Source organism: Crassostrea angulata, chromosome 10 (genome assembly GCF_025612915.1).
Source record: "Crassostrea angulata isolate pt1a10 chromosome 10, ASM2561291v2, whole genome shotgun sequence".
NCBI classification, from domain to species: Eukaryota; Metazoa; Mollusca; class Bivalvia; order Ostreida; family Ostreidae; genus Magallana; species Magallana angulata.
The window spans coordinates 1,547,133-1,559,317 of NC_069120.1; the positions used below are offsets into that span (position 1 = coordinate 1,547,133).

Genomic DNA, 12,185 nt, shown 5'->3' on the forward strand with positions numbered 1-12,185 from the left:
CCTCGATAAACATTAGAAATACCTCGATAAGCATTAGAAATACCTCGATAAGCATTAGAAATACCTCGATAAACATTAGAAATACCTCGATAAGCATTAGAAATACCTCGATAAACATTAGAAATACCTCAATAAGCATTAGAAATACCTCGATAAGCATTAGAAATACCTCGATAAGCATTAAGCATTAGAAATACCTCGATAAGCATTAGAAATACCTCGATAAGCATTAGAAATACCTCGATAAGCATTAGAAATACCTCGATAAACATTAGAAATACCTCGATAAGCATTAGAAATACCTCGATAAACATTAGAAATACCTCGATAAACATTAGAAATACCTCGATAAGCATTAGAAATACCTCGATAAGCATTAGAAATACCTCGATAAACATTAGAAATACCTCGATAAGCATTAGAAATACCTCGATAAGCATTGTAAATACAAAAATCAGAGAAGTAAGTTTTGACAAACAGATAGTGTCCAAGTCCCTTGATGGAACAGTGTGAATGCCATATGATTTATCAGGAACAGAATTTTTTCATCTTTGACATTCAATGCTGGCTTCCTTACATGTAAATTTAAAATAGAGATTGGTATTCTCTGTACATTTATTTAAGATTTGATCCAACCATTATTTATTGTATATTTAATAGTGGGTTTGTATATTATGTTCATGCAAAAGTGGAGGTTTCCACTCATGGTCGTATTCTTTTAAGACATTCGTCTTCAATAATTCATAGAAATGTATTCCATATTCGCTCTTTTCACAGTAATCATTCTGCCATTTAAAACACAAACTTTAAAAATGAACTGCACCAAATTGATGCACAGTGCGAGCTATAGGTGATTCAGGACGGAAACACCTCTACAAGATTAAGGAAGTTAAATATGTACTTTCGTATTTTTGAAAAAAGCACAAGTGTCTGATTTCAGTGTTTTAAGTAGTGTTATTAAACCGAACCTGCGTTTTTATAGTACGAATAGAGCAATTCAATGTTCTCATGATGAAAGTATTAATCAACACTGTGGTCGATATATAACAAATATCAGAAGATTTAAAAAATGTACTGTGTGAAATTGAAAAGTTAAATGAACAATTAGAAACTTAATTGTGTGCAATTAATATTATTTGTGTATGTGCATAGTAGAATGTGTATGATTCATAGGCGTCGAAACGCTGGGGGGGGGGGGGGGGGGAGGCTTAGGCCCCCCCCCCCCCCCCTTTTTTGCAAATTTAAACCTACCAAAGACCTTTTTTTGTTTCCGACACCAATGAGATTGATGACTGTTACGGCAGCTACAGATGAAATTTACAGCTTTTTAAGGGTTTTATTAATTGATTGAAATAAAATGATTATCTTATTGCAAGGTCTTCAATATCAATATACAGCGTTAAACAACATAGCTTCTCTTTTATCAGAATAAATTTCCACAGACATTAAAATGTTGAATATTCTAATTGGTGTACAAAAAGCCTATTTCTGTATTTATTCGAGGTTTTCTAGAGCGTTTCCATCGACTGACACGTATCACGTATCTCTTTTGTCCGTACCGGGGGGGGGGGGGGGGTAGCTTGCACGTGAGCGCGAATTCGCAGGAATCACAGCTGACCTGGCTCTGGCAACAGACTCTGAAATTAGAGGATTCCATCTCTTTCTTTTATTGATAAGGTAATTGTATATCCCTGGGTTTTCTTTTATCTTTTTCTGTAACGATTTGTTATCGCTTTTAGTCGTGTAAATCTCAATTAAATCTCATTAAGAGTACATAACCGAAACACATCGCATAAGGTTTTTTTCATTGATATACTCAACAGAAGTTTCTGAATTTGCAAAACATTATGAAACTGTAAGCATTTTCATCAATATATGTTGACAAGGAAGATTTAAATACTATTTATCCAAAGTGGTCATGTATCTGTTAGAAAAATGTAACTTGGGATTAATCCACTAAACATTTAATGAAAGTTCGCACATCGAGACGAACAAAAGTTTGTATCTCTCTTTTCCTCACCAAATACACTTTAATTAATAAAACCACCAACTCGATAGGATTATGAAAACTTGCCGTAAAGTGACAGATTTTTGCATTTTGAAAATCTTTAATGTATATTAATATAGATCTGAAAATTTCAATGCATAATATATTGATAATTTTGACGATAACGTACATATAGAACGTGAGTAAATAGAAGTCGCTGCACACCTGAAAAAAAACCCGTCAAACTAGATATTATTTAACGACACGGCAATATCTCAAATGAAAAATGTTCTTAGGATTAATATCTTTTTAATTATCACCAAAAATATTGTTTTTTGATTTATAAAATTTCCTTACATCACCCATGAAAAGCACGTTATCCTTATTACAGAGATATTGTGTCTGTCTTTAACTATACTTAATATCTGCTGACATTTACATGTAAATTTTACTTTAGTTTAATAAAGCATGGTTATTATATAAATTATTTTTTGTTAAAAAATATTCTAATATTCTAGCAATCAAAAGAATGGTGCCAGTGTTTGGTTTTGTTGTGTGTTTTTTGTTTTTGCTTTGTTTTTTGTTTTTGATAGACCAACCCTTGAGCAGTACTGTTCCAATATTATATAAGTATACATCTCTATGATAACATCCAATATACATATATCTTTACCTGGCATATATGTATCTTTTGTAACATTCAATATATCTTGGCTTACACATGCAGTTTTTTAAAAGCATGCATTATCACAAATGAGCTTATCTTTCAATTGTAATTCCCCCAAATTACCCTCCTGTGTACCTCTCATTAATCAAAGACAACGAAACCAGAAATTAAACTTTCGTAAAGCCTCATTTAGTTTTTGCCGACATCAGTGTTTTCCCGTTGCTGGCGACGGGGGTTTATAAGGCCCCGGGACCCCGGCTCTGTCAGTCTCAGACTCGGCTTTACACTGTGATCATCATGCGGGCTTGTATACTACTGTGCGTCCTCGGGGTAGCCGCCGTGTACGGGGCCCCCAACAACGACTGTACGACGGAGTTAGGCAGGCTGAGGACAGAGCTGGAGATGATGAAAGACACACTGAGCAAGCTCCAGGAAGAGATCATAGAGACCGAGGAAAGTGAGTACTGTTACAATCCTCTCTAAGATAACTGTTACACTAGTTAGAGATTGTAGAGACCGAGGAAAGTGAGTACTGTTACAATCCTCCCTAAGATAACTGTTACACTAGTTAGAGATCATAGAGACCGAGGAAAGTGAGTACTGTTGCAATCCTCCCTAAGATAACTGTTACACTAGTTAGAGATCATAGAGACCGAGGAAAGTGAGAACTGTTACAATCCTCTCTAAGATAACTGTTACACTAGTTAGAGATCATAGAGACCGAGGAAAGTGAGTACTGTTACAATCCTCCCTAAGATAACTGTTACACTAGTTAGAGATTGTAGAGACCGAGGAAAGTGAGTACTGTTACAATCCTCTCTGAGATAACTGTTACACTAGTTAGAGATTGTAGAGGCCGAGTACTGTTACAATCCTCCCTAAGATAACTGTTACACTAGTTAGAGATTGTAGAGACCGAGGAAAGTGAGTACTGTTACAATCCTCTCTGAGATAACTGTTACACTAGTTAGAGATTGTAGAGGCCGAGACCTTGGGCAACAGTTTGCGAGCCGGTCCGACAGATCAACTGTTGACCTCGCCCCAGTCAACAACTGTATAATATGTCATCCTTAAACACCTCTTAGACTGCTACTTTTCCATACGTAACAAGTGTTTCAATTCAGTAACTAATGCTATTGTCTTGGTTCCTAGTTTTACCAATTTTATAACATTATTTCTGTAAATTACATCAATAGAGCTGCCAATATTCTTTACGTAACTCACTACTCAGTGGAATTGGCCGAACCCATTTCTCGATATTATGTTAACTTTTTCAATACTATGAAAGTTGACGATAACACATAAAATAAGTCAAACTACAATTCAGTCTACAACGATGCTTCCTTTTTTATAAACGGGATTTGCTAACAAGGCCTACACCAGGTTTATCCGTCAGTATACATACCGTACATATTAACTTTCGCGCTTGCACACAAGGAACTTTTATACCGAAGTTCAAAGAACATCCTTAAAACAGTTACCTAGATTTAGCCATACATACAAAGGGCATTGACAGATGGAATTAAATAATGATTTGATTTTATTTTTCCAGCAACCCCACACAGCAGAGGGAAGCGAGCTGGGTCTTATTTCCTGAGAGGACCTGCCGGACCCATGGGAGCCTCAGGTAGTGGCTTCAATTAGTTTGCCAAGAGTTTGGGCGTTTCTGAATATTCAAAACATGTACAATGTAAAACTGACTCTACTTTGGGTAAAATAATACACTTAAGGATTTATTGAATGAGTATATAACACCGCCTCTTTTTTGTGACAGGTCCCAAGGGAGAACCAGGCGCCCCTGGAGAGCCAGGACCACAGGGAAAACAAGGTTACCCAGGATTCAGAGGAGACAACGGACCTCCAGGTATCCCCGGAGACCAGGGAGTCCCTGGTGTGCCCGGACCTCAGGGTGACACCGGCGTCCAAGGTGAAACAGGTGCCCCAGGTGAGCCTGGACCCATGGGACCAATGGGACCTCAGGGACTGAAGGGATACGAGGGAGCCGTTGGAGCGCCAGGTGTCCCCGGAGAGCCAGGCCTTACCGGAGAACCAGGACAGCCTGGACCAATGGGCCCTGTAGGACCAATGGGACCTCAAGGAGAGAAAGGTATTGAATACTGTCTCCTGTGTAAACCAGATTAACAAACAGCCCAATAAGAAATGAACCATATGTAAAGTTTAAAACATCGTTTAAATATGCTTTCCTGTATCATTCAGGTGATACCGGGTACCCTGGAATGCCAGGCGAGCCCGGACCTCAGGGACCATCTGGCGAGCCCGGACCCGAGGGGCCTGCAGGACCCATTGGACCACGTGGTCTTCAGGGATACCCCGGTGCTCAGGGTGCCCCCGGAAACCCAGGAGAGAAGGGAGACCGTGGTGTCCAGGGAGCCCCAGGCCGCCAAGGTCAGCCCGGACAGGCCCAGTTCGCCCCCGCGGCCGCGAAGGACCAGTCTTATTACGCAAGAGCTGCCCCCCAACGGGCAAACTACAAGGGAACGTAAATAATATCTAGGTTAAAATTCCAAAAAAGCTCTTTATAAATTCCATCCATGCTTGTTATTTTTGGCGTATACTGTATTAGTGTTATTAGATATGCTTGGGCTCTCCCGGTCTGGGCAGTACGTGAGATGTGTTTGTGATGAGGAAAAAATGTGAAAATGTCAAATAAAAAACATTAAAAAGTACTTGTGAATTTTTCTCTTGCTCACTATCGCTAATCAAATGGTTTATGAATGTAAGGCAACTTGTGTTAATCACAATAGGGTAAGATCTTATGAACAAGGTATTTCCAGTGCATATGGTAGAAATATTATATTGAATGATTTTCAGTGATCGATTTTAACAGTCAAAATTTAGTATACTTTGCTATAAACTGCAGATATTAAAAGATGAAAACATTAAAAGTTTCCAGCGGACTTGAAGTCGCTATTTACATATTACAGTCGACGCATTTACCGACTCAATTGTGCTGAAGTGGAAACGATCAAATGATTTTAGGATTAGTTAGTAGGGAGTAGACAATAAAATTGCTTCACTCCTAATAAGTTTTCATCTTCCTACATCAAAACTATATGCGATCGATTGGTGTTCACGAGTAATCATTAAATATAATCTGTTACTAGTAAATGTGTTTGGTGGTTTAAACATTGATTTAGATCTTCTCGAGAACTTTAATGCTCATTATGTGAAATGACTATACTGTGACAAAAAAGGGATCAATGATAAACCGAATATCCAGGGAAAAAACTGATTTTTTTAGAAATGTAAGACTACATTGTCCATATTTTTTTGGTATATTATGACTCTATATTTACATTCTGCTGTGTTTTTCCATTAAATTCTGTGATCTTCAAATGCCTCTAAATGCAACAAGTAGTCAAAGGTCAAATTGACGAGTTTTATTATGACGTCACAAACGTTGAACGCTGTAAACTGCAACGTCACAAGCGAAAACCAAAGTTCACGCTTGTGGCTGTTACTGTGGCTCTTCCATTAATATTAACTTACCCTTAGAATAAGATAGGAATTTTAAGGTATGAATTACATTTGCAGACAAGGCAAGAAGTTAAAAAATGTAAATATAAGCATTAAATCATGATTTTTTGAAGTATACACTCTCATAGCTGCAGCGGTGTGTGCATACAAATTTTCATAACGCGCTAACGCGCGTTACTCAATTTGTATGCACACACCGCTGCAGTTATGAGAGTGTATACTTCAAAAAATCATGATTCAATGCTATAGTACAACTGATTTTATTATGTCTATTGTTTCTCAGGTGGGCAATGGGCCTCTTGTTTAAGATAATGTTATAAAAGCAAATAATCGGTTGCACGAACGTTAATTAAATTAACGGCTAGTTTGTGCCGTAACTTGCCGTTAAATATTTAACGGCTAGTTAGCCAACTGTCAGTTAAATTTTAATGTTTAATTAAATATTTAATGTACCTAGACAACCTGAGTGAAATCTCGCCGTTAATTTTAACGTCACATTAACGTCAAGTTAACGTCAAGTTAACGGCTAGTTATCGTCAAGTTAACGGCTAGTTAAATTCAACTAACGTTTCTGCAACCGGAATTTACTAAATAAATGTTATTCACTAAAAATGCGCCACATATACCAAAATACGCAACATATACCTTTAATAATTCTCCACTATTTCATAGAAAATTTGAAATTGGTATATATTCTATACTTACATCTTGGTGGCGTCGGTCATGGTTATGTATACCTTTGTAAAAAAAAAAGTTGGGGGGGGGGGGCGGTCGAAGCCACACTAGCCCGACGCCTATACATCTTTCATTTGTTGAATTAATGAGTCGATCGTAATGAGTAATTAAGTTAACTAAACTAAATTTTTGTTAATGTATATCAGTAAGTTATATAAAAGAAACAGCCAAGTCGTCTTAAATGGAGTGAAATGGATGAATCTGACATCATCATAATTACTTAAGGGCGTATAAGTCACGTCAGTTTCAACAGAGCTATGACATTGATTGCTACTGCTGTGTTAACCATGCCTCTCAGTCTGAGTGATTCAGATGACAGAGTGTTTCTGTATAGAGGAAATTATGGAATAACTTTCCTTTCCTTGTCTAAACACTCAATAGAAAGAATATGTTTGGTTGTTATCAAACGGGAAGTTGTATAAGCATACATGCAAGTGCGAGAAAATAGATTTGAGAAATCCCATGACAGATGCTCAGGAAGATGAGAATTATAAGGACATGGTCACGATTTGAGCTGAAAATTTTATTTCTGTATCTTTAATGATTAGAATTCTTCATTACTTTATTCTAAATGATCAATTAGAATTTGAGTGGCAAATTAAATTTCATAAATGTCAAGGAAAAATGAATCCCAGTTTTGGGCTAAATTTAGCTTATTTCATGCCATATCTCAAATTGTACATATTATTAATAGACCCATACTTTTGGTTTTATTTTCTGAAATTTGAAATTTTTTGTTACAAGTTTATCATAATTTGAAAAATGTTGAGACTTTTAATTAATTTTATTTCATGTTGAGTCGGTTATGGATAAAACAGCGTTTTATTAGAGGAAAAAGGTCAAAATATCAATTAGGTGAGGAAATTGTAACATTTTTCTTTTATATGATGATTTTAATTTTATTTATTTTAGATAGTTTAAATTTGTATTTGATGCCATAGTTCATTCCGATAATAAAATAAAGAGGGAAATACGATTTATGTGCAATCTGCACTTTCAGTGCAGAAAGGTCATACATTTATTAAATACACCGTAGCGCCAAATGAAGCATATATGCCCCAAAATTTTGTTTTGAATTTCGATTAAACTATGTGTGTAGATTTAAAAATATACTTAAACAAGAGGCCCATGGGGCCACATCGCTCACCTGAGCAACAATGGGCGTTCAAAAGATATTGTGTCTATGGTCCCTCGGTAGAATAACAAAAAATAAATATTGTCAAGTATTCGAATTTTACATTTATTTTTGCATACACGTAATCATTGACATTGTACCTTCATGAAATACTATTTTTTTTACCAGAATAAGAAAATCCTACGCAAGATATAAAACTAAACATTTGGTAGGGGTACACTGTTAAGTTGTTAACTTCCAATTCCCTATATTTTTGTTCTGCCCCCCCCCCTACTTTGTAAAGCGATCAAAATATATGAGAGCATATATAGGTACATTTGTTTCATCAACTACTTACTTGTTAGTGTATTTAAAAAAAATATGTAATAGTTATTGTATTTTATTTTAAAAATCCTACATGTATAGATGTGAAGAAGAAAATTGTACCTCAATGTGCTCAATTCCTCAAATTAAAACATTCAAAAATTTAATTTGTCTTCTCCATTATAATTAAATGACTGTTATTTACCTCGCGTACAAACCAGGATAATTTTCCGCTGTGATATTTTCTTAGGAATAGCAATAATTATTTTATCCCCTTAACAGAAATGTGTCAGAACTATGGAAACTGTTTTAAAGATGTCGTTTTTACATGTATTTACTCGTGTCTGAAAAACTATCAAAATTGATGTAGATTTCAAATTATTTATTGAATAATGAAGGGACCCCAGAGAGTAGGTATATACAGAATATCATTCTTTTAACTTGTTTGTACAAGTATTTAACATACTCTAATTCATGTAGAATTTCTAATGTTCAACCAAAATTTCAGCGTCAATCGTAGAATTATAAGCAAGATACAGAGCTCACAGTTTCCCCAGGTTTGAGTCATATTTTGTTGACATGACTTTATTACATTCAGCTTAAGATTTTTAACTTGGTATTTCCTATTCAGCATTTAAAATGGAAAAAAAGAATGGCCTAAGATTTTCAATTCTTTTATTCACTCAAGACCAGTTCATTGGTATTTAAGGTTCAAAATCAGTTTATACAAATGTACACAAACACAGTCAAGGATCACATGTACAGTAGGAGTAATAATGACGAAAAAAGGTTAAGTTTACAATACAATAAGTTGTTAAAATTGGTTTCTGGAAGAACAGACTTTGAAAATTTTCTTAATAAATATTGACAAATTTTTTACTTTTTTAATCTTTAGTTTTTAAGATCTGTGTACAAACATAGAATTGTGAGCAAATCTCTGTATCTTGCTTATAATTCGAAGCTTAACACTCAAATATGGTTAGTAAATAGAAATTGTAAACAATTAAACACAAGAAACATGCATGCACTATAACAAATAAAGAACACAATTTATTTTTTCGAAATGAATCATATATATACATGTATATATACCTACATATTTCCGTCAGCGATATAAAACTCTATTTAAACTGAATAAACTCGAGAAAATGCCGAGCATCGATCTCAACAAAACCTATTGCATTAATCTACCATTACGCAAAAGATAATGCCGAATTACCGATAGAATGAATTGTATTTCAGCACTTTTTTGATATATCAGATTTTGCTTAATTTGCGCAGGTAAACAGTTAACTGTTTGATTTACCGAAGTCTCTGTTTGAATTGATACGTAAAAATCACGAAATACGAGAGTTCCCAGGTTAAATTACAAAATAATGAAAACGAAACGAAAATCAGAACAAGCTAACACCAACGTCATGTGTGAAATCTGTCAACGCATTGAAATATTTAGCCTCAATTTACTTCACAAAATCGGCACCAATATATTTTGCATGTTTCAAAAATTTCCCTTCATACACGAACTGTTGCATAACAAGCAAATTCATCATAGTCAGATCGACCCTTTTTCGTATAATGTCATGGCTGCTTTAAACAAAGAACCTCGTTTTAGAAGTATGGAATACGAGTCTTGGTAAAATGGGTATGCAAACCCGGGCCGTGGCAAAATAAAAGCCGGGGCAGATCGGCAATCGTCAATTCTAAATACGCATTATTTTGCGGCAATATTTACAGCGAATACAAGTATAACTGGTCCATCAAATATCCTGAAATTTTAATGAGATTGGCAGATTAATAACTGCCAATCTTTTGTTTTGACCAGGCCAAGTCTTGCCTATCCATTTTACCGGATGCCGAACCGAACCGAAGCTGAAACACGCCTTTCCTTTATCATTATTTTCGTAATAACTCAGATTTGAAACTGAATTAGACCTTAATTTTTGCAATTTATATTTTCCTTCCCATAAGGATAATTTATGCTAAACTACGTTGAATTTGCCTCCGTAGTTCTTGAGAAGAAGATTTTTAAAAATGCACCCCCCTTTTTCTACAGTTTCAAAGTTTTCTCCGCTTTGAATACAGATCGGACTTTTATTTCTGCAATTTATATTCGCCATCCCATAAGGATGCTTTGTGCCAAATTTGGTTGAAATTGGATAAGCGGTTTTAGAGAAGAAGTTCAAAATGTAAAAAGTTTACAGACGGACGGACGGACGGACAGACAGACGGACAGACGGACGACGGACAAAATGTGATCAGAATAGCTCACTTGAGCTTTCAGCTCAGGTGAGCTAAAAAAACTTTAATACTTTTTATCGCAGGATCCAACGTCCTTAACAAATGCCCATGCCGCTCTAATGAATTTTTGGAAAAGATTATAACAATCATAATTATTGACTTTAAGTTAAAAATAGCTCAATACATGCATTTACACAATATGTTTAAATTCCTGTCGCAGAACGGACAAGTGCATCGTTCTTTGGTGCAAATATCTTAAAGAACCATCAAGATGAATGTAGAATCCACGACAACATTTAATGGTCACAAAAGGGGACGTTGTACTTTATAATCAGTAAGTTCACCCTAAGACAAAAATCACAAAAAATATATATCACCGTCCAAAGAAATGAAATTCAAAAACAATTCCAAAGACATTCATATGTGGCATACATTATTTCTTATCATACATTTACAGTCTGAACAATTTAAACAATGAAATATAGGCTGGTATTTTACCTTGCTTATTAATGATACTTGAACATACTAGTATATTTTAATCAAACCATTCATTCTCCACACTCATACTGCTTAACAGATGTATCCATCATTTTAAAAAATTCCTTAGCTTATACACTAGCCATTATTTATTACATTATAACAAGTTTAGCTTTAAAAAAAAAGTTAACCGTCTTTAAAGCACACTTTATTAAAGCAAAAAGTTGTCAAAGAAACTTTTATTTTTTTATATATAAATGTCTTGTCTGCCTTTTAAGCGTGCGTGCATAAAACTGAGAAACGTGTACAAATTTTAATAAAATCAAAGTTAATACCACTACATTCAGCATTTGTTTTACTGATAATAGTTTTACCGTATCAAATATGCAAACTTGTATACATACTATATCAAACTTTTTGCATTTGCATAAACAAAACAAAAAGGAAATAACATATTCTTTCAATAGATATTAAGGAGGCTGGGGGGTCAAAAAAAAAATTCTCCAAAATTCACCAAATTTGCAGAAATGTTTCATATAATCTTAATTTACATTTTGATGCGAAAGACCACATCACAATCTTCATAAATTTTATCTTTTATTGCATCTGAAAAAATTGCACATTATGTAAAAAAAAAATTATGAAAAATGTATGAAATATTAATAAGGGCAAAAAACATACCAATAACATCACAAAAAATTAACACAATAACAAAAACTTAACATTATTTGTTATAAAGAAAAATATCACAATTTTACCAAAAATGTATTTTTCACACAAATGCAAATATGCAAAGAAAACAAAAGTAGCCAAAAGATTATTTCCAAATTTTAACATAAAATAATCAATACATGTGTAATAAAGATTGAGCATTAAAAAATATTTTCGATGGTGAAATTAAAATAAAAAAGAAAGAAAGGAAATATCTGAACAAAATATTTGGAGTTTTACAAGTTACCTCCCTTTGAAAAGTTAAAAAGGTGCTGAAAAACAGCTAAAATGATTTTTTGGCATCTTGCATCCCTTGGTTACCATTGATTGACTATTTAAATAATGCTTCTATACCATCATATCAATTTTTTCAAAAGACAATTTCAGTACAATGTAAGAGTTATAGAACCTTAAAGTGAAAATCTTTTTTTGTG

General features: G+C 34.5%; 1 protein-coding gene across 1 annotated transcript; it reads left to right on the top strand.

The window, feature by feature from the left end:
• Nucleotides 1–2,911: 2,911 nt before the first annotated feature.
• LOC128168205 (collagen alpha-1(XI) chain-like) lies at nt 2,912–5,341 on the top strand. Its single transcript, XM_052834387.1, has 4 exons — nt 2,912–3,111; nt 4,207–4,281; nt 4,429–4,761; nt 4,872–5,341. The coding sequence occupies exons 1-4, from the start codon at nt 2,952–2,954 to the stop codon at nt 5,156–5,158; spliced, it is 855 nt and encodes a 284-aa protein (XP_052690347.1). The 5' UTR covers nt 2,912–2,951; the 3' UTR covers nt 5,159–5,341.
• The last annotated feature ends 6,844 nt before the right edge of the window (nt 5,342–12,185 follow it).